General features: G+C 43.6%; 1 protein-coding gene across 2 annotated transcripts; it reads left to right on the top strand.

Annotated features, from left to right (window-relative positions):
• Window positions 1-7,572: 7,572 nt before the first annotated feature.
• LOC123149734 (cyclin-dependent kinase inhibitor 1) lies at window positions 7,573-9,239 on the top strand. Of its 2 annotated transcripts, none has more exons than XM_044569443.1 (4): window positions 7,573-8,107; window positions 8,216-8,280; window positions 8,413-8,643; window positions 8,763-9,239. In XM_044569443.1, exons 1-4 carry the CDS (start codon window positions 7,652-7,654, stop codon window positions 8,836-8,838), a joined length of 828 nt encoding a protein of 275 aa, XP_044425378.1. In that variant the 5' UTR covers window positions 7,573-7,651; the 3' UTR covers window positions 8,839-9,239. The 2 variants fall into 2 exon arrangements, with proteins under 2 accessions (XP_044425378.1, XP_044425380.1); XM_044569445.1 differs by having other exon boundaries at window positions 7,575-8,107; window positions 8,219-8,280.
• Window positions 9,240-26,419: the final 17,180 nt, after the last annotated feature.

Below are 26,419 nucleotides of genomic sequence, written 5' to 3'. Positions count from 1 at the left end.
GGCTGACATGAAATGTGTCATGCAGCTGGTAGCCCTCTGGCAACAGTAATTTGTATGCATGGTTTCCAATTCTTTCCATTACCCTGAATGGGCCATAAAACTTGGAGTGCGGCTTCATGTGCCTATGCAAACTGAGAGAAGTGTGTCTGTAAGGTTGCAACTTCAAATAGACCATGTCCCCCACTACAAATTCTCTTTCCTTCCTTTTCTTATTAGCAAAGAACTTCATTCTAGATTAAGCTTTCAGCAGATTGTGCTTGATTACTTCTAGTGCCAATTCTCTGTTATGCAACAGATCCTCATTATCCTCACAAATTGCATCAGGCAAAGCAGATTCAGCAATCATAGGGTGAGGAAAACCATATTAAGCCTGAAAGGCTGTCATTTTTAATGATGTGTGGAAAGAAGTGTTGTACCACCACTCAGCTAGTGACAACCACCCATGCCACTTCCTTGGTTGTTGGAAACACCTACATCTCAAGTAGTTCTCCAAACACTGATTAACTCTTTCTTTTTGACCATCAGTTTGAGGGTGGTAACTGGTGCTCAAGTGTAACTTGATCTTCAAGGACTTAAACAGTTGTTGCCATAGATGACTAGTAAAAATTCTATCTCTGTCAGTGACAATCACCAATGGCATCCCATGTAAGCTGAACACATTATCAGAAAATGCTCTTGCAACAGATTGCACTATAATGGGATGTTTCGTAGCAATTAAATGAGAGTACTTGGTGAATCTGTCAACCACTACCAAAATCAAGTTCTTGTGTTCAGACTTGGGTAGCCCCTCCACAAAATCCATGCTCACATGTGCCCAAGCAAAATCTGGCACAGGAAGTGGTTCCAATAATCCAGGGTAAGGAGTGTGCTCAGCTTTGTTCAACTGGCAAACAGGACATTGCTTGACAAACTGCACCACATCTTGCTTTAAACCCTTCCAATGAAAAATTAATTTCACTCTCTGGTAAGTAGCTCTTTCACCCGAATGGCCACCCAATTCTGAACTATGGAATGTTTGGAGGATTTCCTGTCTAAGGTTAGTAGCAGCTCCCACTACAATCTTGTTATGAAATCTCAATATTCCATTCTTGAAAGAATAAGCAGTGGTATTAGATTTATCCATAGTACATTCAGCTATGAGCTCATTGATTTTACTATCATGATGATAGCTTGCTATGACTTCCTTGACCCAAGCAGGAGAAGCTGCAGATGCAGTTAATGCATGAATCACATGTTTCACTCTGGATAATGCATCATCCACCTTGTTCTCCTTTCCTTTTTTGTACTCAATTGTGAAGTTATATCCTAGTAACTTCAGCAACAGTTTATGTTGAATGCCCTCAGTAATTTTCTATTCCTGAATATATTTCAGACTTTCTTGATCAGTTCTGATTACTAAGGACGTTGCTAAGAAATAATGCTTCCACTTCTTGACAGCTTCAATTATGGCCAAGGCTTCCTTGTCATAAGTACTCATTGCAGCTGCTTTGGGGCCAATGCTCTTGTTGAAGTAAGATATAGGGTTTCCCTCTTGCATCAACACAGCTCCCAACCCATACCCACAAGCATCCGTTTCCAAAATGAAAGGTTTGGAGAAATCAGGTAGTGCTAACACAGGGGTGTTGGTAAGCTTGTTTTTCAATGTCACAAATGCTTCTTGTTGCTCTTATTTCCAAGAGAAACTCTCCTTCTTTAAGCAATCAAATAGTGGTCTACAAATTACTCCATATCCCTGGATAAACCTTCTGTAATATCCACTTAGCCCCAAAAAGCTTCTCAATTCAGTTACAGTAGTAGGAGTTGGCCAATCTCTAATGGATTGTATCTTAGATGGGTCAGTAGAGACTCCCTCAGAGTTAATAACATGACCCAAATATTCAATCTCCTGCTATCCAAAAGAGCACTTTTCCATTTTTGCATATAGTTTGTTTGTTTGTTTGCAATATATCAAACACCTGCTTTAAGTGGTCCTTGTGTTCTTCCAGAGAGAAACTGAACACCAAGATATCATCAAAGAAAACCACAACAAATTTGAGATGGCCAAACAATAAGTTCATTAATGCCTGGAAGGATGGAGGACCATTAGTTAGTCCAAAGGACATAACTAGAAATTAAAACAGTCCCATGTGAGTAGTGAATGCGGTTTTTGGTATATCCTCTCTTGCCATCCTGATTTGATGATATCCATTTATGAGATCAATTTTAGAGAAAATCTTTGCTTCTTTGAGTTGATCCAGAAGGTCCTCAATCACAGGAATGGGATATTTATTTTTAATAGTTATAGCATTCAATTTTCTGTAATTAGTGCATAACCTCCAAGATCCATCTTTTTCTTGACCAGTAGCACAGGAGAAGAAAAAGGTCTTGTGCTAGGTCTGATGATCCCATTTTTCAGCAGCTCCTTGATGATTTTCTCCAAAATTTCCTTTTGATGGTGAGGAATTCTATAAGGCCTTTGGTTAACCACCTTTGCTCCTTCCACTAAGGGAATTCTGTGATCACAAGGCCTGCTAGGAGGCAATTCAGTTGGCTCTTGAAACAACTGTTCATATTGGTCCAACAGTGGCTGCAATTCAATAGGGATTGCTGGACTAGCTGCTATGAATTCAGTACCAGAAGTTGTGAACAAGAAAAATCCACATACAGCTTGTTCTAACAATTTTTCAGTGTTGTCCTTAGCCTCAGCTACAGGAGCCAGGGGAATAGTCTCATCCACAAATGTGATGAACTGTCCAGAGCTGTCAGAAATTTTTATTTCCATTTTAATAAAGTCCATTTGTATTGGACTATATTTCCTGAGCCAATCAACTCCCAAAATCATGTCACACCCCTTCAGTTTCAATACTCTGAAGCTGTCAGTAAAGTGATGGTCTTGTATTTCATAAGGGCAATCTTTTGCTTGAAATTCACTCCATAGCACTCCCCCACCAGAAACCACCACCTTTATCTTGGGTGTAGGGCTTGTAGTGACAGGTAACTTGCCTGCCATTTCAGGAGAAATGAAGGTAGAAGTGCTACCACTATCCACCAGTGTTGTGGCAATTGTATTTCCTACTTTCACAATCAATATAAAAGTATTTTTGGTTGCTCCTATACCCATTGCAGCATGCATTGACACTCTCAACACTTCTTCACTAGATGGCTGCTCATGTGTTTCCAAATCAGGGTCATCAAAGTCTGTGACAAAGATTGTTTCAGGGTTTTCAACTTCCTCAGCCTATAGTGCTTGGATTTGAGCTCTCTGGCTCATTTTACAGAACTGCCTGTGACCTGGCACCCATGGCTCTCTGCACTTATAACAAACTTGGTTTTATTTTGCCTGTAGAATAACAGTGTTTCTGTTTGGTGTGGCAGTAGTTGCAGGGGTTTTGGGCTGATCAAATATTACTTGCCTTCTAGGTTGAGGAATATATGGTTTAGTTTGCACTGTTGTAGTTGGTACCTCAGCCTTTTCCATCCTCCTAGCATACACACTGTAGTTTGCATATCCTTAGGCCTGAAGCACTCCACATGCCTCTTAATATATGGGTTAAGTCCTGCCACAAAGCTGGAAACATAATAATTATCAGGGATTCCAGGGTTTTCCCTTCTCATGATGTTCATCAGTTGCTCAAACTGCTCCACATATGCAGTAACTGTAGTAGTTTGTTGTGCTGCATGGAAGGAGCTGACAATGTCACAAATAAAATCCACAGAAAACCTGTCAGAAATGTAAGAGCAAAATTTGTGCCATGGAATATTGCTAGGAGCAAATCCCGTTCCTCTCCACCACTGTACAACAGGCCCTTTGAGGTAAGAAATGGCCAGTTCAGTTCTGTGCTTAATAGGAGTTCTAGCTGCAGTAAAGTATTGCTCTAAATTCTGAATCCAAGACTCTGGGTCTTGACCCTCAAATTCAGAGATATTTAACTTTGTTGGCTTTACTGTTGGAACATTTGTTCTTCCATCAACAGGGAAGTTGGGCCCTCTTCTGTATTGTGGATCAATGACCTCTTCCTCCTGCCTTTCTTCTAGTTGCACCATAATGTTTGGTGTTGTTTCCTTACCTTGACCAAAATTTGGATGCCTGTAAGGTACTTTCAGAGTCCCATCCAAATTGAGCTCTTTTCTAGTGTGATCACGCAGAGTTGCATTTCCTACTGGCAAAGGGGCTCCTTTCTCTGGCATTGTTACTGACGAAGGAGTCGGAGCTTGGAGCTGTTTGGGTCATCCAGGAGCTATTTGAGGAGATTGATTGCGGTTGTCCTTGACTTGGACACTGCCTTGACCTTATTCTCTTTCCTCTGCAGTAACTAGCTCCGGGTCCAACAGTAAACGCCTGAAATTGTCTTGGATCTTTTCAAAATTCTTCTGCATCGTGGCAAAGTTTTTGTTCACAGTCGCCTCGAACTGCTGAAATTCTTTGCGGTCTTCTTCTCTGTCGCGCTACAGCATCTTGATGTCCAACTCCAGTGACTCAAGCTGCAACTCTGCAGTTGTGCCCGAATCGGCTTGACCTGTCATCTTGTCTGCTTCAGCAATTCGCACCAGTGGTTGGGAGGGAAGGAATTCTCGTCGCCGCTGGTACATAGTCAGATCGCAGGAGCTGGGGTTTTACCACCACGGAATTACTCTTCGGCAACCAGGCTGCAAATCTGACTGTACCCGAACTCTGCCACTCTGGCCGCCTTCCGAATACTCCGCCGCCCGATTCAAGCGTGAAGAGGGATTTTCACAATTGTCAAGACCAGAGCACTGTTCAAATCAAATTCGCCTCCGAGAAAGACTGGCGTCTGGTACCAATTGTCAATACCAGAGCACTGTTCTACGCAATTTAGCTCACAAATAACGAATTTAGGGACGAAACAGGGAGCTTCGAACTAGGGTTATTGTTGAGAATTTGGGGAAAAGTAGGTACAGCACGCCACCGGCGGCTAGGATTTACACCCAATACACAAAGTCATGCCCTCTCACACCGAGGGTTGCTGGCTTTATAGCTATTACAAGTTGGGAAAAGGTGAAAGAAAACAAAACAGAGCACATGCGCTTGTCGGAGCCGCTACAGCTAATTCACTAGATGGCCAACCCTTGGATGGCAGATCGAAGAAGGAGAGCTGCTCACTAGATCGAACCGTTATCTTCGCTCCAGAGCCACACGATGAAAAATCTATGGCTACAGTGTCTTCCGGCACGCGAGAACAGGGGAATGATAAGAACAGAGCCTGACAGTCAAGGCTTCCTAAAGTCTATCCCGTGTGTGGCTGCGCGGTTGGTTTTCTTTCGAGTGGACGATGCATCCGTGTATGTGAAATCTGGCCATTGGATTGAGCTAGCCAACGTGTGTAGGCTACAGGAAGAAGGCATCGGATCTGATGTACGCTGAGGGCTGTAGCAATTCTTGTTCTTATGTATCGGGCTTTTTCATTGTAGTTGGGCTTTAAAAAATACACAAATACTGGGTTGAGTGGGGGCAGAGTATTTGCTCGAGTGGGGGCACATCAAATACACGTCGGACGACCTCCAAGCGGCTGAAAAAATCGAGTGGGGGCAGCTGCCCCCATAGCCTATAACCTGGGTCCGCCCCTGTACACGGGCTTCACCCGGTGGCGCCTGCTGGCGCCGGCAAGCTGGGGAGGGGGTCGGGAACGATGACGATAGGTTTCCTCCCATGGCGTTCGCGGGAGCCCGATGTTTTTTTGCAAAAACTTTCCAGAACCTTTTTGTGAGGTCGGTGAGCTGTTTGCACATAATGCTTAGGTAAAGTGTACACCTATGAAGCCCCGCGACAAGGTGCTCACGACCGACGTGTTTGTAATTGGCAAATAGGCCACCGGTGCGTGTGGCGTTCGGCTCCTCCCAGGAAGGTGTTGCGATCGAGCATTGGGCCGTTTGCGCACGAAACATGAGCGTCTTCTCCTTTGACCCTGGAGACAACACATGGGGTGTGAGCGTCGCCTCCAAGTGCTGCATGGGAATAGGAGGCAGTGATAGATTCATTGATAGAGATTTGAATCCATGTGTGTGATGTGGCGCTAATGTGGCAAGGTTAAAGGTCAATACCTAGTCAACATCAACACAACCAACCGTTCGGATGAATCGTGCCCAATTTGAAAACTTAAGGGGCAAAATGTGAATGAAAACAAAGACAAGGGACGAAATGTATACTTTGCATAAATTTAAGAGACTATAAATATATTTTTCTCTCCTATTAAACAAAGTTTAGGTTTAGTTAAATTATTTTGCGGAAAACATTTCCAATATCATCAAACATCATGGTAGCACAAAGAATATCATAAATAACAAAAACTACATCCATGTCCGTAGACCACCTAGCGATAACTACAAACACTGAAGTGAACTGGAGGCATACTGCCTTCATCACCTCTCCCTCACTTCAACTAACAACATCCTTTATGGCCCTAAAGGACCAGCGCACCAGAATAACGACCGCCACGAAAGAAGAGAAGCGTAGATCGAAAGGATCCAACCTATGGATGCATGAACACAGATGAATGAAGCATGTATCCATGTTGATCCACATCAAAGACAAACACCAACCGAACCCTACGAGATACGTCGAAAATACACCTCCGCACGCTGTCCGACGAAATGAGATGCACCGCGGGGCTAAGATGGGAGAACCTTTATTCTATTTTGAGGGAGTCGCCGCCACCTCGCCCTCCTGAACAGGAATCAAACCTAAACAGACTAAAAAACACCTAGAGATGAAGCATGAGCCGTCCCGCTGGCAAGGGGCTGGGATCCATCGCACCTTCGTGACCCTTAAGGCAATAGGAGACGAGACAGATCAACGGCACGTCGGCGGGAGATAAGAAACCCTTGATGTCTTAAGGGTAGTTATAATAATTAGTTAAAAAACAAACGACAACCAACCGAGATCAAGCCCACTGTAATCTAGAGACCCACAAACGACACTTGCAACTTATCGTGTGGTTTTTTTTTCTTTTCGAAAAAGCTTATAGTGTCCCCTGCAAAAAAAAAGCTTATAGTGTTAGATGAACTTATTCGCTGGTTATTTTTTGAAAGAAGTTCAGTGCATGGTAAAAATATTCAGTCTTTTTTTGTTCCCTCAAAAAATGTTCAGTTTATTTCTTTAAATAAGAATATTCAGTGAAGCATTCAGCAAGCCCGATCTCAAGAAAATGTACCAACGTGATCCACGCATGCCGTGCGCCTCGGAGTGTAACCAGTAACCCCCCGGCCCGGCGCGTCACGTTACAACGGTGCAGCATTAAACTCGCACAATTAAGCCCGGCGGCCCCCGTCACGCCACAAGCCCATCCCTGCGAGGGGCCAAGTTTTTAAATTCAAAATTCGAACCCCAACCGTCCGATCCATCCCCTCGCCGGTACCGCCCGGTACTGTACCGTGTAGTGCGCCGTTACAGCGGCAGTACCATACCACGTTCCGTCCGCGTCACCGTCACCTCAGACGCCGTCCCGTCCAGATCCAGGTCACGGCGCCGTCAGCACCCCCGCGCGAGCGCCGCGACCGTCCGATCCGAATCCGGTCGGCCCCACCGCGCCGGGTATTTGTACTCCGGAGGAGCGAATTTGCTGGCGCTCTCTCTCTCTCTCTCTCTCCTCTCTCTCGGAAGCGTGCGGAGGCAAACGGCCAAAGCGACGGGTTCTTTCCTTTCGTCCGTTCGCGGATGGGGAAGTACATGCGCAAGTGCCGGGCCGCGGCCGCGGCCGCGGGCGGCGGCAAGGCGGCGCCGGCCGTCGTGGAGCACCGCGCGCCGGTGGCCCTCGGCGTCCGCACGCGGTCCCGCGCGGCCGCCCTCAACGCGAAGATGAGGAAGCAGCAGCAGGCGACGACGTCCACGGCGGCGCGCGCGGTGGAGGATGCGTTGCTGGGCCGTGACGGCGGCGACGCGGCCGCCGGGTGCTACCTGCATCTCCGGAGCAGGAGGCTGTTCATGCCTGCTTCCGCGGCGGTGGATCAGCTCCGGGGACTTGGGGCGGACGAGGAGGCTTCGACGGCGGGGCTGCCGGATTCTCGGCCCTCGGTGGAGGCGGCGGTCGTGGCCGGGGTCTCGCGCTGCTCCAGCACCGCGTCGACGGCGGTGGACGTGGCGGCTAGAGAGAGGAGCGGCGACGAAGCGGAGGTGAGTGGGCCACTCACTGCCCTAGAATTCTCCGTAAATTCGGCCGGTCGATCGGCAGTTTCTGCTGCTGAATTACGAGATTTGGTTCTGACTATCTTGGTCGATCAGCAGGCGTGCGAGAGTGGCGACGTGGAGAGCTCCGTCAGCGACTCTGAGTGCGGCGGCCGGGACAGGTGAGTCCTCCTCTCTCGATACCGACAGGAATTCTGCTGAATTATCCATTGTTTTCTATTCTCCGGGGTGATCTTGAGTTCTTGACCCGGTTTTGCTTCTGAATTTGACCTGTTTGAATTGTGGTAATCCAGGAGGGAGACCACGCCGTCGAGCCGTTCCCCGGCAGATTTGAGCGACCTGGAGTCGAGCCAGGCGGCGGACGAGCAGAAGCACAAACGCAGGAGGTATCCGGCAACAACGACGACGACCGCAGCGCCATTCCGCTTAGACTTGGAGGCGAGAGCAAGGATGCCACCGGCGGCAGAGATCGACGAGTTCTTCGCCGCCGCGGAGAAGGCCCAGGCCGAGCGCTTCGCCGCCAAGTAAGTGGAAATTACAATTGAGCACACAAGTACACATACGTCTTGGCACTTGGCAGTCGCTCTATCGCCGTCACAGACGCCGCCACGCTAAGCCTTGTGCTCTCGCTGCCTCACTGCAGGTACAACTTCGACGTCGCGCGCGGCGTGCCTCTCAACGCCGGCCGGTTCGAGTGGACCCCGGTGGCCACCGTCTGAGGCTCTGAGCATGATGCAAAATGACGGGAAGCTAGCGGCGGCGCGCGTAGAAAGGGAAGGCCTGCTGGGAGTGAAAAGAGACGCTGATCCAACCCGCAAAGGAAAACAGTAAAGAGAAAGAGGAGTGAAAAAAGAACAGAATAATCCCATGCACAGCAGCCTAGAGCTAGCTATGCAACACTAGCTCTCTCTCTCTCCCCATCCAAATTGTTCAAATTCGCTCCAGTTTTTAACTTCTTCTGATTTTTACCTTTCATTCACTAGGCCACGGCGATCGAAAATAGGCTCGGCCGTTGTGTAACTCCTGTTTCCGTTTCCAGTTCGCATCTTGCGGGCGGCATTGAATGCGCAGCAGCAGCGGCCGGCAGCTCTGCGCTGCCGTGCTGCAGGCCTACCTGCAACAGTGAACCCCCGCCGGCCACCTTCTGCTACTGCAGCTGCAGCTTCTGCTTCTCTCGCAGTATTTTATTCTTCGTACAGTTTCGCAGCCCCACGCTCTCGCTCCTCGCACAGTCACGCTTGTCCTCTTCCCCGTCTCCGGCGATTTTTCTCCCGTCCTCTCTCTTTTGCGGCGAAACAGCGCTCCGTCCTGTATATATATATAGAGAGAGGAAGCTTTGTCTGTCCGTCCGTCCATGGCGTGCCGTGAAGGAGGAGGAGGTTAGGTGAGGCCGCCAGCTAAACAAGTGCAATTACGGCGAAATGATTTGGGATCTGGGGCTTGGGCACGCACATGCGCGGATGGCAGGACGGGTCTGGGATAGGGCAGGCAGGGGGTGGTGGAGAGGGACGGGGGAGGGAGGAATGTCGCTTTTCTTTCATCGGGATCTGTGGGTTCGTGGCGGTGAATCGGTAAGAAACGGGGAGTTCTACCGATGATTCGTGGGCCAGATAGGGGCACGTGCAGCTGCTGCCCGCAAAGCAAGAGGGGGTATATGCTGGTCTTTGGCAGTGTGAGATGCTTCTTCTTTCTTTCCGTGCGTATGCTACTAAGTACGTACATGCTACTGTTGGCTCGGGCCCTTTGAGTTATTTTGGATCTACTCCAGTTGGGATGTCCATGTTTAATTGCGAAATGGAGCCTACGTGTGTGGGCAATGGTCCGTAACATAGTCTCAAGTGTGTGGTGTTGTAGGCATGGGTTTGGTTAGCGGGCGGTAACCCGGTCCTTCGTTACCGCCCGAAAATTACGTTTTCGAAGGCAAAATAATTAACAGCATGCATTCGAATGTTGATTACAAATCGTGGGTGGTATCCCTCCATTCCAGTGTAGTGAGTATAGATTTTGTACCCTGATAAATGCCACACGTGTGGCACGAAGCAATTTCGTCCACACGTGTGGACTGAAGGAGGTTGGGCCAAACGCCCATCTAGCCACCCGTTGTGAAACGGTATCTTTTTTTTTCGCACATGCACACAAATCAGAATGAAATCAGATGATGTCAGGAGGAATCTTTTGAATTTTTTAAACTTTACAATGTTTTATTTCTTAAATAAAAAATCTGACTGAAAATCCGTTTTCACTATTAAATCCACCGCGGCGAGGAATACAAAAGTAGATCCCATATCAATATGTTTCAACGATATTTTTTGGCGGTCAAAAGTTGCCATGTCTATTTCACATAAATTGTCATGGTATTTACACTAGAGTTGCCATGATGTGTTTCAACTACTTTTTGTTGTTTGTTTAAAGTAAATTTTGACATGTATAAAAGAGGGAATTAAGAAACTAAATTTGCCATGGAGAATTACTAAAATTTGCCATGATCCATGAAACAATTTTTTCATGGTTCATAATTAAAAAGAAATCCATCGTCGATTACTTTAAAAATGCATAGTCAATGACTCAAATTTTCCATGAAACATAAATTAAAATTGCCATGGTGAAATACTTAAATTTGCCATGATACATGCACTAAAATTTGCCATGGTTCATACAAAAAAATAACTTCTAGGGTCAAAATACTAAAATTGTCATGATCTATAAAATAAATTTGCCATGATCTATAAACTAAATTTGCCATGATGAATTACTAAAAATTGCCATGATCCATGAATTAAATTTGGCGTGGTTAATTACTAAAAATTGCCATGGTCAATTAATAAAATTTGTCATGAAAAGTAGTTGAAAAACAATGGTAGTTTAAGATCTAGAAAAAATAGATGAAGCATATCCTGGCAAATATAGTGTAAACATTGTGGCAACTCAGTGAAATCTAGTTTTGAAAATCTCTTCGAGATGGATTTAATGATGAAAACGGATTTTTATCAGATTTTTTATTGAAGATAAAACATTTTTAAGTTCCAAAACCAAAAAGATTTCGTTGATGCCATTTGTTTGATGTGGCAAAATGGATGGTAATGAAGGGGTTTGGACCATGTTGCTTTGTGCCACATGTGTGGCATTTATCATTTGGATAGATTTTCTCAAACCTCAAACCTTGTAGAGCACGATTGCCAAAACCCCGATGCGAGATCACAATGCTTCTTTATGACAAAAAAATCTTAGCACCTAATGCAAAACAAAAAATCTTAACGAGTTTTTACACAAACTTGCTCGGGCCCCCTTCACCCCTATTTGGATTTTTTTCCGCTCTCTGATCTCTACCCTTCTCTCACCCCCCCCTCCCCCACTATCTGGACACACCTTTCATGGCACAAGAGTTTTTTGACGCTAGTCCTACACAAGAAGGTTTCGAGACTGCTTTCTATAAAAAAACTAGCCTATCCATTAAGTGTTTTTGTTTTGCGTCATGTGCGCAATGATGCCCCTAGTACTATTATAAAGCTCTTATAAACGATGTAACTCTTTTGGTTAATGAATACGTGGAAGTGTGATAGTGTCAAAAAAATCTGACCTATCCTAATGCCAAAAGTCACCACCATTTTCCATAGTTTTTTCAACCCCTCAGCGGATTCTGCCAAAATCGGGCTTTATAGTTTTTCCGCCCAAAGGCACGTCGGATACCACTGCAGGTGCTTCTAGACTGATCTTGCTACAAAATTGTCCCGTGAAAGCCCTTGCAAAACTCCTTACCAATCAATTGAAACATGATCTTTACCTGCCCCTTTAGTCGTGCATGCTGGAGAAAACTGGGCATTGATTGGTCCACGTCTGCATGCCGGTTGCACCTCGTTCATTTGGCCAGGCAAGATTGGGACAGAACCCATGTTAATCAAAATATTCCTCGTGGCAGTGTGGAACCTATGGAAAGAAAGGAACTTCAGAGGCATCCCCCATAGTTTTGCGGCCTAGCTGAACAGGTTTAAGGAAGATTTTAGCCTACTTCAATACAGATCCAAGGAGGCCCATAAAGCCTTCATAGAGTCCTTTGTCACCTCTTTATGCTAGGGTTTTAGCTCAGTATAGTAGATAGGTAGGGTTTTAGTTCTCCAAAGGGCCGCGCTTGGCTGGATGGTGAGCTTCTTCTTTGAGCCAGTCTCCCAGGAGATCTTGGGAGACTGGCTCAAAGAAGAAGCTCACCATCCAGCCAAGTGCGGCCCTTTGGAGAACTAAAACCCTACCTATCACTATACTGAGCTAAGGGCGCCAGGATTCCCCTCCCTGCCACTAGCTGTTGGAGAAACAACCAGGAGGCAAATCCACTAGCTCATCGACAAAGATCGAGGGGAGAAAGGCTTTTCTCTAGTTGCCTTGCGAGAGGGGAAACAAAAACGCGTAGTAGTCTAAGTCTCTATTTGCAATTGTTGCTAACGTACTACAATGCATGATCATGCATGCATGAAACACTTGGTTGCTCTCTCACCCACTAAACCCGTCCCTTAATTGCCTCATCCTGCAACACGCGTGTATACGATATATTGATCATTGTCATGGCCGATGATAATGTTGCATCCAACGTTAAGGAAATACTTGACAATCTCTCTGCCACCACTGGTTTCAATATAAACTTCACCAAAACAACTTTCATTGCCTTGAATATTTCACCTTCCTAGTTGACTACCATGGCAGCAACTTTGGGCATGGGACATTGATGGGTTGAAGAGGAGAGGTTATTGTGGTCGATGGCACGGGGAAGAAGGGATTGAATTGAGTAGCGTATGTGGACCGTGAGGCTCTCGGTTGAAATCACCGAGGAGCATGACTATATAATAGATTGTATTATATCATACTGTGTCCACTAAAAATGATTTCTTAATTAAGGGTCATGAAGGTGACGGTGAGATCTTTCTATTTTGCGTGAGATATTCTAAACTATTTATACTTTTTTGTTAGCTCATGAATTAACTTTATGATACATATCACGGAGGCCAAGTACATGGTCTCTACCACTTGGCTTTGACCAATATTTAATATTAAACAAGGAATAATATGTATTTATATTTTAACAAGATAATGGTTATGAATGAACAAGCGGGAGAATATCATTACATGAGAAATTAATTAAACATATTACATTAATTATTTATGGAGGTTTATAAATGCAAGGAACTACTTTGGAGTACCATCTTAAATATGAACTCTAAAAAAATTAGAAAATCTCAAGCAACTCACACTTGTGTCTAATTCATAAGGCAAAACATACACCCGATTAAACTCAAAAAATATGCAGCTATTGTTTTTTATATTTGTACATCAAAGTGAAAAGGGGGAAATATGGATGCCATTTATTCCATTGAGGCTTTTTAAAAATATTTTAGATCAAGTATTATTTCAATCCCATCGAGTCGTGGATAATCTCAATTAGACAATACAATAAAACAATACAACACGTCAAGGCATGCTAAAGAAAATATAAATCAATGAGTTCAACATTGTTTTCTCCATCGCAAAAGCAAGTTGGATTGCACTAGCCCATGGTGTTCTTCTTCTTTGATGACCTCGTGAATCATAGACCCGAGAATCTTAATCCCCTTGGGCACAAACATATCAACACCAACACTCATGAGCACCTCCATGGTATGGCCATCAGCTGATATCCCAACAATCTTCACAATAGTTTAACCAAAGAGTGGATAATCACAAGTGTCAGTCGAGCAATAAAAAAATGTTTTCAATTTTATCATACATAAAACGAAGTTTTGTTTAGACAAGTACATTGCATAAACTTCTAAGCACACTGATATAACTAAAGGGGAGACGAAAGTTCCTCGTGACCAATCATGTCCTTATCACACAAAAACAGCGTCAAGCTTCTTCAATGAAGTAATAGGTCAACTCCTTATTTCCCATATATAGCCGACGTTTGACAAAAAACGAGGTATAGCCTTCGTGGAAAAAATAAATTGCTCTACTGCTTAAGCCTAGAGCAATCAGTATATGCCTCGTTTGGTTTGGCGGCTTTCTCGTTCGCCTAGCAATTAGTATTGATTGGCCTGGCCCGGAGAATAGCCTAGTCATGGACTGGAATAATATTGCTCATACACACGACAACATAGTTCCACTCACTAAAAGTGCCGACAACATCATTCCCAAATCCTCCTGGATTCTGCAAGGCATCAGCCGACCTCGACCATGCTGATTAGTGCAGGGGGCGGCGATGTTAGTTGTACCCATGCAGCGTCAAACAACCATCTGTGATGTTTGGATCTACGGAGGAACAAATGCCAGCAATGTGAGGTAGGCTCTAACTGCCTAACTAGATGTCCTCATGGAAGTGCAAAAAAGCAACTCCAATCTAGCTTTCCCTAATAATAAAGCGTCTATTATTTTTGGTCGTACGTCACGAAAATTACACCTAAAGTTGATAGAAATTACCCACCAATGCCATCCGTAAGTGACAAAAACGATTCTTTTTATTAGGTGACCGCCGGTTGCGTTAGGATCATTTACAGCTAGGCCCTGACATTATCACAACTACACAAGCAGCCTACTAGCTAGGGCGTTGCTCTCCTATCGGGAGAGCTGGGTTTGATCCCAGGTTCTTACTCTTTTTTGTTGCCTTTTCTCATCGAATATCTATAGTATGATATTATCTTGGCCCAGCTCTTTTTTTTTACCTTTTTTGTTTTATGCCGATTCAAGTATTTGTTGAAATCTTTATATATTTTAAACGATAACTCCAAATTTAACATGTTATATATGAAAATAATTCAGAAAATATATTCTAAATATGATACTATCTTGCAAAATGCGTTATATATGAAGAGATGGTGTAAAACGCGTTTAACAAAACCCTTTTTAAAGACCTTTTCACGACCCGGTGCAAATTTCAAACATTCTTTCAACATAAAAATAATGCCGTGGTATGAGGCTCTTTAAGATCAGGATCGTCGTACAAAACCATACCAAAATTATTGTATCTGTAGCATGCTTTTTAATGTAGTGCTACTTATATGAATTTCTGTTGGCACCATTCGGATGTTCTTTCGCCGTGTTGATTGTTATTTCGGTGGACACACCAATTAACTCTCCCGTTGGAACGCACAGGCATATGTGCTAGTACCTACTAATAAAGCAACGTGCGTTTCTTTGATTTTTTTCATTCATTCACCGTCGAGAATTATTTTTCTATCTCTAGGTGGTACTAAATTTTTGTGCGCCCGTCTGTTTTTTTACCAATCCAGAAATTTCGTACTTGGCCCGCACACGCCATGGCCCAGCGAATTCAGCCCACTTATTTGCCTGCCCATGTAGCTGAAAAAGACTATTTCCAGCCCGGTGCTGTAAATAGTCGAAGTTTGCACAGGGTTCCCAAAACTGGGCCGGCCCATTTTGTTTATGTCCAATACTTTTTTTTACATTATTTCGTAATTCTAAATTTTAAAAAAGGTTCAGAATTTATTTTTTTGTCAAATTTTCGAAAAAACTCCGAATTACAATATTGTCTTCCCCTTTTTAAAGATGTTTGGAACATTAATTTATTTTCTCGTTTCGATTTTTTCAAATTCAGAAATATTCCAAAATTGTTTGGGGTTTAAACACAAGTATTTAAAAAAGATTCTAAATTTTAAATGTATTATTATTTTAGTAAAATATTCACAGATTCAAAATAATGTCTGCGTTTAAAAACATATTTTATAAAATTATTCTGAATGTTTATTACATTATCATTTTCAAAAGTCGGTGACAAATTAAAAAATATTTGGGTTTTGATAAAAGGTTCATGTCTTCAGAAAATGATGTTGTTCCAAATTTTGTTCATGTTTTTTTTCGAAAATAGATGGAATATTAAAAGCATTGTTCGTAATTTCAAAAAATGTTCATGTTTCCAAGAATATTCGGCAATTCATATTTAAAAAAAATCAAAAAAATATTATAAATCCAACGTTGCACTATGTTCTTAAATATTCAAGCTGGCCCTTGGTTAGCGGTAGGCATTTGTTGTGGTGGTTAGCGGCACATTGTCGGGTCTTTAAGGTCATGTGTTGAATCATTCAACACATCGTTTTTTTGGATTATTACTCGTGCCTTGCAAGCACAGGTTATTTTGGTGCTTGCCAGTGGGCTGGCCCAGATGCGAACTGCTGTGTGTCTCATTCGCTATTTGACGCAACTAGCGTCATATAGTAGCTCCCAAGAAAAAAATACGTGTAGATTTTGTTCCGTCCATTCCACACGTAGTTCCCCAATTTTTTCGGTTATCCCTCGGGTGAGCCAAACTAGACCTACCATGTATTTCTTTTTCTGTCGGACGGACGAGCAACAAAAAATAAAGGGCTTGTGGGGATTGAACTATGGACCTTCCCTATTGTGCTGAAGGAATAAACCAACTCAAGTAGCTTGCAATTGTGATAGGAATTGTCCCATCTTGGAATGTTATACTAAATCACACCAGTTTCTATAGGTCTCTAAATTGTCTGGAAATAAAAAGATTGCGTGAGAATTAGGAAGTTATCTCGAGAATTATGAGCAGAACGACGGACTCCACAAATCATTGCCGGAGATAACTTGCACGTGCCAGTTGGCATGAATGCATCCATACACGATAGAACAAGGAGCTAGATATGTGCCAAGCATGAATGCACACAACTCAAATCTAGGTAATATTACATGACAAACATATTATTTGTACCACTCCATCTATTTCTCCATGACAAAATATAGCAACTCTTGTCAACATCGGCATCGGCCATACAAAACAACATAAAGTTGTACGTGTATCTGCCATGGGCATGCGCTTCAAATTTGTCATTTTTTTTATAATAAACGATCCGGCGGCCTACTTAGCCTAGCTTCGTAGTATGTGTGTACTTCGCTGGAAAGCACCTCCAGCAAGCTGTGAGTCAAGGTCGAAGCTGCGCCAACAGGAATGACATGAGCGCCATGGTCGGGCGTTGCATCGACGAGCAAACTAGAAGTGGCGGTGAACCAGGAATGCTATGTGGATTAGTTATAGCGTCATGCCTCGTAGGACTGACCACACCGACTTACGGACGGCCACGTACGAGCAGATCATTGGCAGTGGTGAAGCTAGTGGGGGCGAGCTAGGGCCATGGCTGCCCCATGACAATCCATTTTCCGAAACAACCTTAGATTGTTAGCTTAAAGTGTTCTAAATTTGTATGTTTGTCCCCCTTAACATTTTGTCTCTTTCATTGGTCCCTCTAGTATGCTTCGTGGCTCCGTCCCTGATTATCGGCACCTACATGGCCAACTCACTCATTTTCTCCAACTACAAGTAGATTCTCTACAAATTAGATAAGAATATGGGTGTGTCTAGGCCTTATCTAGATGTGACATAATTATGTCATATTTAAGTTGACTTTATCATCTATTTGTGGATCTCGGCATTTTGTTTTTATTTTTTTGTATGTTGTTTTCTCTTTGAGTGTTTTTTAAGCCAGGCCATGAACTAAATCACAGATCATTTATCTCAGCAAACCCGATTGGCCAATCTAGGATAGCTGGTGCGTGAGTGCATCGTGGGTAATGCCTTGGCAAACTAGCTAGCTAGTTTAGACTAGCCACAACGGATAGTAACATACACTAGTAACATATACATATCCCTAGACTATGTTATTACCTTCATAGTGGGTAGTAACTTAAGTGTGGTAACATGCAAAGATTCATTTATTAGGTTATAGACTCATATTGCATTGGGACATGTGATGTTACAGTAACTAGCTAAGTTACTATAACTACCTCTTCCTTCATTAACTCATTATAACATAAGCAAATCTGCTGAGTTAGACTCGATGTTACTACTGAAGTTACTCCCACTGTGGCTAGTCTTAGCGTATGTACAAACTACTTAAGCATTCCAGCTCGATAGGAAGCTAACCTGCTATCACGGGACGTGCGTACAAACTAGTTAAGCATTCCGTGGCTCATAGCAAAAAGCACACGGAACTAGAACAGCTCGTGATTAGCTAGTTACTTTCCACCATGAAAAACTAGTTACGTGCCCTTACCTCAGAAAAAGAAGCTAGTTACGTGTCTTCCAGTTAGCAGGTTAAGATTAAAGAAAGCACACACAAACTTAATTTTAAAATGTTCATAAATTCAAGATAAAATCACTATGTTTGTGAAGACTTTCCCTTACACAAAGATGTATCTTAATAATGTGAGGGCGTGGATGAGGAAGAAAATGGTAAAAATGACACTGATGCAGGTCCTGCACTACTTTAGGGGCAGGCAGGCTATTGACTCAAGATTCTACTATAAAATTCAAAGTAGACCCAAAAGATACAAATAAAGTCCTATGCATCTTCTCATCTGATGGATGCTCAAGAAAACTATATATTTTTAGTTGCGAGTCGATGATTAACTTGCAACTGGGCCCCTACAAACATACTTACCCCTAGTTGGGAGTCGATGGTTGACTTGCAAATGGGGCAACTACAAAAAAATATGACGTGTCCAGTTGCGAGTCGATGGCTGTCTTGCAACTCGGTCCGGTACAAACATATGTCCCCCTTAGTTGCGAGTCGATGGTTGACTTGCAACTGGGCAAGTACAAAAAAGTACGACGCGTACGAGTTGCGAGTTGATGGTTGACTTTCAACTAGGCCCTACAAACATACGTCCCCCTAGTTGCGAGTCGCTGGTTTACTTGCAATTGGGCCTATACAAACATACGCCCCCTAGTTGTGAGTCGATGGTCGACTTGCAACTGGGGCAACTACAAAAAGGTACGACGCGACCTAGTTGCGACTCGATGGCTGACATGCAACTAGGGCTACTACAAGAAAGTATGACACGTCCTAGTTGCGAGTCGATGGTTGACTTGCAACTTGGGAAACTAAAAAAAGTATCACGCATCGCAGTTGCGAGCCGATGGTTGACTTGCAACCGGGGCTGCTACAAACATAAGCCCCCCTAATTGTGAGTCGATGGTTGACTTGCAACTAGGCAACTACAAAAAGTACCATGTGTATGTTGCGAGTTGATGGTTGACTTGCAACTAGGCAACTACAAAAAAGTACGATGTGCACGTTGCGAGTCGATGGTTAACTTGCCATTGGGCCCCTACAAACATATGTTACCCCTAGTAGCGAGTTGATGGTCGACTTGCAACTGCCCTCCCTACAAACATTCCCCCCTAATTTGCCAGTCGGTGGTTAACATGCAGCCGGAGCCACTACAAAAAGTATGATGCGTCCTAGTTATGAGTTCATGGTTGACTTGCTACTGCCCCCTACAAACATATGTACCCCTAGTTGCGAGTCGATGATTGATTTGCAACTGGGCCACTACAAACATACGCCTTCGTAGTTGCGAGTCGATGGTGACATGCAACTGGGGCCACTACAAAAAAGTATGACACGTCCTAGTTATGAGTTGATGGTTGACTTGCAACTGGACCCCTACAACCATATTTCCCCTAGTTGTGAGTCGATGGTTGACATGCAATTAGGGCCACTACAAAAAGTACGACGTGTGCTAGTTGCGGGTAGATGGTTGACTTGCAACTGGGTCCCTACAAACATAGTTTCCCCTAGTTGCGAGTCGATGGTTGACTTGCAATTGGGGGCCCAACAAACATATGCCCCCCTAGTTGCGAGTCGATGGTTGACTTGCAACTGACCCCCCTATAAACGGAAGTCCTCCCCTAGTTGTGAGTTGATAGTTGACATGCATCTGGGACCACTACAGAAAGGTATGACACATCCTAATTGCGAGCCAATGGTTAACTTGCAACTGGTCCCCTACAAACATACGCCCCTAGTTGCAAGTCGATGGTTGACTTGCAGTTTGCCCCTACAAACATACGTCCTCCTAGTTGCGAGTCGATGGCTGACTTGCAACTGCGGCAACTACAAAAAAGTACAATGCGTCCAAATTGCGAGTCGATAGTTGACTTGCAACTAGGCCCCTACAAACATACACCCCTAGTTCTGAGTCGCTGGTTGACATGCAATGTGGAGCCTACAAACATGCGTCCCTCTAGTTGCGAGTCAATGGTTGACATGCAACTAGGATTACTACAAAAAAGTACGAAGTGTCCTAGTTGCTAGGTGATGGCTGACTTGCAACTGGGGCCACTACAAACATACGTTCCCCCTTGTTGGAAGCCTGAAAGGACATGCGGTGCCCCCATGTGTGGTTTTGGTAATTGATGACATTCTCTATGGACTAATGGTTGCATTGAGTTATATTTGAAGGATTTTTTCATAGGCATTTCTTGAAGTCCATGTGTTGGTTTCAAGGAGTTTATGGGTTGACCAATGTGCTATTAAGGAATTATCCAAAGATTGGTCATGTGAGTGTTGAGCTTATTGCAAGCATGTCTTGAAGAAGAATATTGTGTGATCATTGATGTTTACCTTCAAGGCATCATCCAAACGAAGAGAGTTGGAAAGATTCAAGGTTGATCAAGACTAAGTCAAGAGTGAATCAAGTTGATCAACTCACAAAGAGTAGAAGATGTACCGAGAGGGATCAAGTGATCCCATGGTATGGTAAGCATTGTCCATTGCACTTTGTGTACTAACCCATGGTCTATGTGAGAGTCTATGTGGGGTTAGGTACGTGTACATGGGCTTGCATCAAGAGGATGATATCATACAACCCATGGGAAGGATGACATCAAGTGGTGATCGTCATCAAGATTGCTGTGTGCAAGTTCAAGTGGAGAATCACGACGACATCAAGTGCTTGAAGCTTGCCATCCATTGTGGTGTCAATGGACTTGTGAAGATGTGCCGGAGAGTGGCTCACCCATAGTGGAGCATGGGGGAGCAATCATCTAGTCTCCATCGACCCAACACAATCAAGAAAGGTGGTCCATCTTGAGGAGGACAAGATCGTCATCATCTAGCTCAAGTGGATCATGTGCAAGGCAAAGGTTTGCCCTTGATAGGTTTTCTATTTTACCGGTCTCATGGTAGTAGTTGGGAGACCAGGTTATAGGATCGATAGCCGTACTATCAAGGGGGGCTCTCAAGTGAGTAGCTTGATCGTATCGTTCATCGAGAGCTCAAACCATTGCATTCTTGCATCATGTTTCTTGGTTCTTGTTTGGTTCTCTTTGTGAGTCTTAGAGCTTATGGTCATCTTGATGACAAGCTTGAGTTCATCGAAAACGGAGTTTGCATGCGTCTTCTATGATGTTTTCGGTGTTGGAGGTTTTACCGGTCTTATCCGAGGAAGGGTTCTCACCTTTTCCTTTTGGGATTTTTCTCATTTGCTTCTTATTAGTATTTCTATCAAGATTGTGTTAGCCCTTGTCGCTAGCTTTCCAACAAACTTGGTTTCATTGAATTTGGAGTCCGTTTGCAAAAGTTGTGGCAGTTTTGGTGTTCTGAAAAGGCTGCAGCGGTACTACCGTGAATTGGAGCGGATGTAATTTTTTACTACCGCTCCAGAGCGGTACTACCGTGGCTCCTATAGTGGTAGTACCGCTCCGGACCAAAAACTCGTCCCAAGTCCTGCGGTGGTAGGCCCGGATGTATTTTTTTAGTACCGCTCGCTAGCAGTAGTACCGCTACCCTTTGCGGTAGTACCGCGATCCCTAGCGGTAGTACTGTGAGGATGAGCGGTAGTACCGCTCCGACGGTTCTACTGGCCTTTTGCCTCCTCGCTGTTGTTTTTCAAAGGGGTACTACCGCCCTAGCGATAGCACCGCGCCTTGGAGCGGTAGTACCGCTCTGTGCGGGCTGTGAGTATAACGGTTGGATTTTTCCCCACCTATAAAAGGGGGTCTTCTTCCCCAATGAACCTTATCCTTTGAGCTCGTGTTCTTCCCCCATTGTTGACCTTCTTCGAGCTTGCTAACTCTCAATCCCTCCATGAATTCTTGCTAGTTTTTGAGGGAAAAGAGAAACGAGATCTAGATCCATGTTTCCACCAATCACTTTCTCCTCTAGGTGAGGGGAACCCCTTGGATCTAGATCTTGGAGTTCTTGGTGTTCTCCTTCTTGTTCTTCCTCTCATTTTCCTCCCTAGCATTAGTTGCTTCGGTGGGATTTGAGAGAGAAGGACTTGGGCACTCCGTGTGCCCTTGCCATTGCATTTCGTGCATCGGTTTGAGTTCTCCACGTGATACGTGGAAGTTACAAGTTGAGAAGCTTATTACTCTTGGGCGCTTGGTACCTTTGAGCTTGTTCCTCTTGGGTGCTTGGGCGCCCTAGATGGTTGGTGGTGTTCGGAGCTCAATCATTGTGGTGTAAAGCCCCGGGCAAGCGTCGGGGTCTCGAATTAGGTTGTGGAGATCGCCCCGAGCAATTTGACGGGTACCGGTGACCGCCCCCAAGGGTTACCAAAGTGTACGGGTTCGGTGACCACCCCTAAGGGTTGCCATTTGTACGGGTTCGGTGACCGCCCTCAAGGGTCCCTTAGTAGAATCACGACATCTTGCATTGTGCGAGGGCGTGAGGAGATTACGGTGGCCCTAGTGGCTTCTTGGGGAGCATTGTGCCTCCACACCGCTCCAAACGGAGATTAGCATCCGCAAGGGTGTGAACTTCGGGATACATTGTCGTCTCCGCGTGCCTCGGTTATCTCTTACCCGAGCCCTTTACTTATGCACTTTACTTTGTGATAGCCATATTGTTTCTTGTCATATATCTTGCTATCACATAGTTGTTTATCTTGCTTAGTATAAGTTGTTGGTGCACATAGGTGAGCCTAGTTGTTTTAGGTTTTGTGTTTGACAAATTAACCGCTAGGTTTATTCCGCTTTTGTTCAAGTCTTAACCATAATTATTTTAAAGCGACTATTCACCCCCCCTCTAGGCGACATCCTCGATCTTTCAATTGGTATCAGAGCCTTGTCTCTCTTTATAGGGCTTAACCGCCTAGAGAGTAAGGATGTCGACTAGGGGTTTAGGATTCTCTGACACTCTTAGTTTCGATAGCACAAATTTTGATGTTTGGGTAATTCGCATGCTTAATCTCTTTAGGGTCATGAACCCAAATTTAGAGCGAATTGTAGATATGGGTTTTTCTCCTCCAAAGGATCCCCAAAGATTATCTTTAGAGGATGAGAAAAACTCTTATCTCAATGCTCAAGCTTCTAATGTGCTTTTCGATGCTTTGAGCAATGTAGTTATATTTCAACTCGTGTCGTTCCGGGATGCTGATGAGTTGTGGACGAAGCTTAAAGATAAATATGGTGTGTCCAAGATTTGTGGGGATGATTGTTCTCCCTCCACCTTCGGTCGTATAGTCTTCTCAACTTCTTCTACTTCACCTACATGTGGTTTGCCACAAGGTAATGATATGGTGAGTAGTGTTGGTCATTGCAATGATGATAGTATGCTTATTGTGGATGATACTTCATCACTATCTTATTGCAATGCATCTTCTTTGGACTTTAACACTTCGAGCACCATACATGTTTCACATGCTTGTGTTGATAGTCCTTGCATATCATGTAAAAATTGCTTGACTAAATCTCATGATGATATGCTTGCTATATCTTGTTGCCATGATAAAAATGCATGTATTTCCTCGAGTTGTTGTGCTAACAATGTAGAGGAAACCCAACACTCCATGGAACAATATGTGGTCTTGGATGGTGCTTCAAGGGATCCTACATCATCATCTATTGCATTTTGCCTTATGGCCAAGGCTTCAAAGGTATCTCCCACTTTGAATCCCAATATATCTTGTGATGATATTGATGATGGCAAGAGTGATGATAATGTTGATTATGATGAAGAGAATGATGATGTTGCCTCCTTAAAAATTAAGGGTGAAATGATTTTTAAAGCTCTTCTTAAGAATAAAATTGCCCATTCCAACTTCATGGAAATCATGTCTATTGCTATTGAGGGCAAGAAATATATTGATGAGTTGGAATCTCGTCTTGAGGAGCATGAGGTCACCATTGATAAAATGGAAGATCATGAGCGTGATTACGCTAATGAGATCGCGGACCTCTCCCAAGCTCTCAAACTTGAACAAACCACCAAGGAATCTCTTGAGGAGACTTTTGCTCTAGAATTATCTAGAGTGAAGGAATCTCATGATAGAGCTATTGAGGTGGCCAATGTTTTTGAAACTAAAAATGAGAAGCTTGAAGTTGCGCATGCTAAACTCCTTGGGGACTTTGGGCACCTCGAAAATGGTTCAAGGGTCATTAAGAGTGAGCTCATCAAACTCACCGAGTCTCATGCACAACTTAAAGCTTCATATTCAAAAGAGCTTGCCAAGTTGTCTTCTCTTCTTGTTGCTAATGATGATGCTTGTGCTACTAACTCTATTACTTGTGAAGCATCCATTTTGAAGGAGAATGTTGAGCTACGGGCTCAACTTGAGTTGCTATCTAGCAATTATGGGAAATTGGAAGAAAGTCATGAAAAGCTCTCAAGCTCTCATGATGATCTTCGAGTATCCCATAATGTGCTAAAGATAGCTCATGAGGCCATGATTGCTAAGGTAACATCTAGTGAGCCTCATGTGGATACTAGCACTACTTCTAGTCAAAATGCTATGTTGCCCTGTGCTAGTCCTTGTAATTCATCTACTCACAATGTTGGTACATCTTGTGATGAATTGCTTTCCTTGCCTTGTTGCTCTAACAATGAAGCTTATACTTCCTCTAGTACTTGTGTTGAGACTAACCATGTAGAGGAAATCAAAGAGCTCAAGGCCCAAGTCACTTCTTTGAAGAAAGACTTGGAAAAGAGTCATGAAGGGAAATTCACACTCAACAATATCTTGAGTGTGCAAAAATCCCCCAATGACAAAGGTGGACTTGGATTCAACTCCAAGAAGAAGAAGTCGAAGATGAACAAAAAGAAGGGCCAAGAACAAGTCAAAAATTCGGCCAAGATTGTTTGCTTCAAGTGCAAAGTAGAAGGGCATCATGTTAGATCTTGCCCATTGAAGAAGAAGAAGGCCATTAGTGACAAGCAACAAGGGAAGCGGCCACAAGTTCGATCTCATGCTCAACCACAAGTTGAAGAAAGTCCTCTTCCCAAGAATCCTCAAGCTAATGCTTCTTAAGTTGAGAAATCAAGTCAGAAGAAAGTGAAGAGTAGACGTTGCTACTTATGTCGTGAGAAAGGCCACCTCACCTCTTCATGCACTAGTGGTAACTTATCCAACCCAATTATTATTAATGATATCTATTCTCTTGGGAAGGATAAGGTTGGCAATGTGTTTGCCAAAGTTGTTGGTACTCAAAGTGGTGTCAAGAAGAGAACCATTTGGGTAGCCATGCCTATTGTGACTAACCTCTTAGGACCCAACTTGGTTGGGGACCAACAAGCTCAAACTTGATCAATAGGTGTCGTTGGAGGGCATTGGAGACTTGGCTACTTTATGAAGAATTAAGGGGACTTCATCATTCTAATTGTCTCAAGCCAAGTTATTCGAATTATCAAGTTTCTATCTTATATCCAATCTTTCTCCATGCGGTAACTCGTGTTTAAAGTGTTTACATTGATAGTTACTTACCCCTTTGCATGTTTGGTTTTGTTCCTTGCATGTGTTTGTATATGTTGTGCTTCCAACTTGATTATCTTGAGCAATCAAGTATGTGTGTGTTGGTTTGCACATCATGTACGTGTGTGTCATGCATTGAGCCTTTTGCATCTTGTTCTTTTCTTAGTTGGCTCTTGTGAGAGATTAATGGAATATCCCATTATGGGGGAGTGATGTGCTTTATGCACCTCACAATCCTATACATGTGTGTACATGAGTAATACCATGTAGTATTGATATTTCAAGATTATCTAGTCGCTATGTGGTATGTCTTCTCATGAGAAATTCAAATTCTATATTGTCCATTAATTATCTCGTGTTGGATCATTATTTTGCCTCTTGTTTATCTTTAATTGGTATCACATTATGGGGGAGTAATATGCTATGTGTATATTACTAGCCTAGAAAATGTGTACATTTGAGATATTGTCACCTAGAATTGATATTATAAATTATCTTGTTCCTAGGTGGCATGTTAGCTCTACAAGTTGCAATTTGCTTTTTGTTTGGTGTGAAGATGATGTCGGATATCCTTGTTATCTACCACCGGGAATTATTTCCAAATACTTCTTGTCTTTTGACAATTGATACTCACTTATGTGTGGTAGAAATTATTGATCATCTTTACATTGGCCTTTACTTTTATTTGCTTTATCTCTTGCCTAGGATTGTGTCAACTCCCATTGTATTCCATACGACTTGTGGATCTTGTTAATTTCTTGACCTTGTCTAGTGTTTTCTAGATATAGTGAAAGTGGTGATCCCATCTCGTGCATTTTGTATTCAAATGCAAATTCTCTATAA

This window comes from Triticum aestivum, chromosome 7A (genome assembly GCF_018294505.1).
Source record: "Triticum aestivum cultivar Chinese Spring chromosome 7A, IWGSC CS RefSeq v2.1, whole genome shotgun sequence".
In the NCBI taxonomy this organism is placed as follows: domain Eukaryota; kingdom Viridiplantae; phylum Streptophyta; class Magnoliopsida; order Poales; family Poaceae; genus Triticum; species Triticum aestivum.
This window is presented reverse-complemented; position numbering and strand designations above follow the sequence as displayed.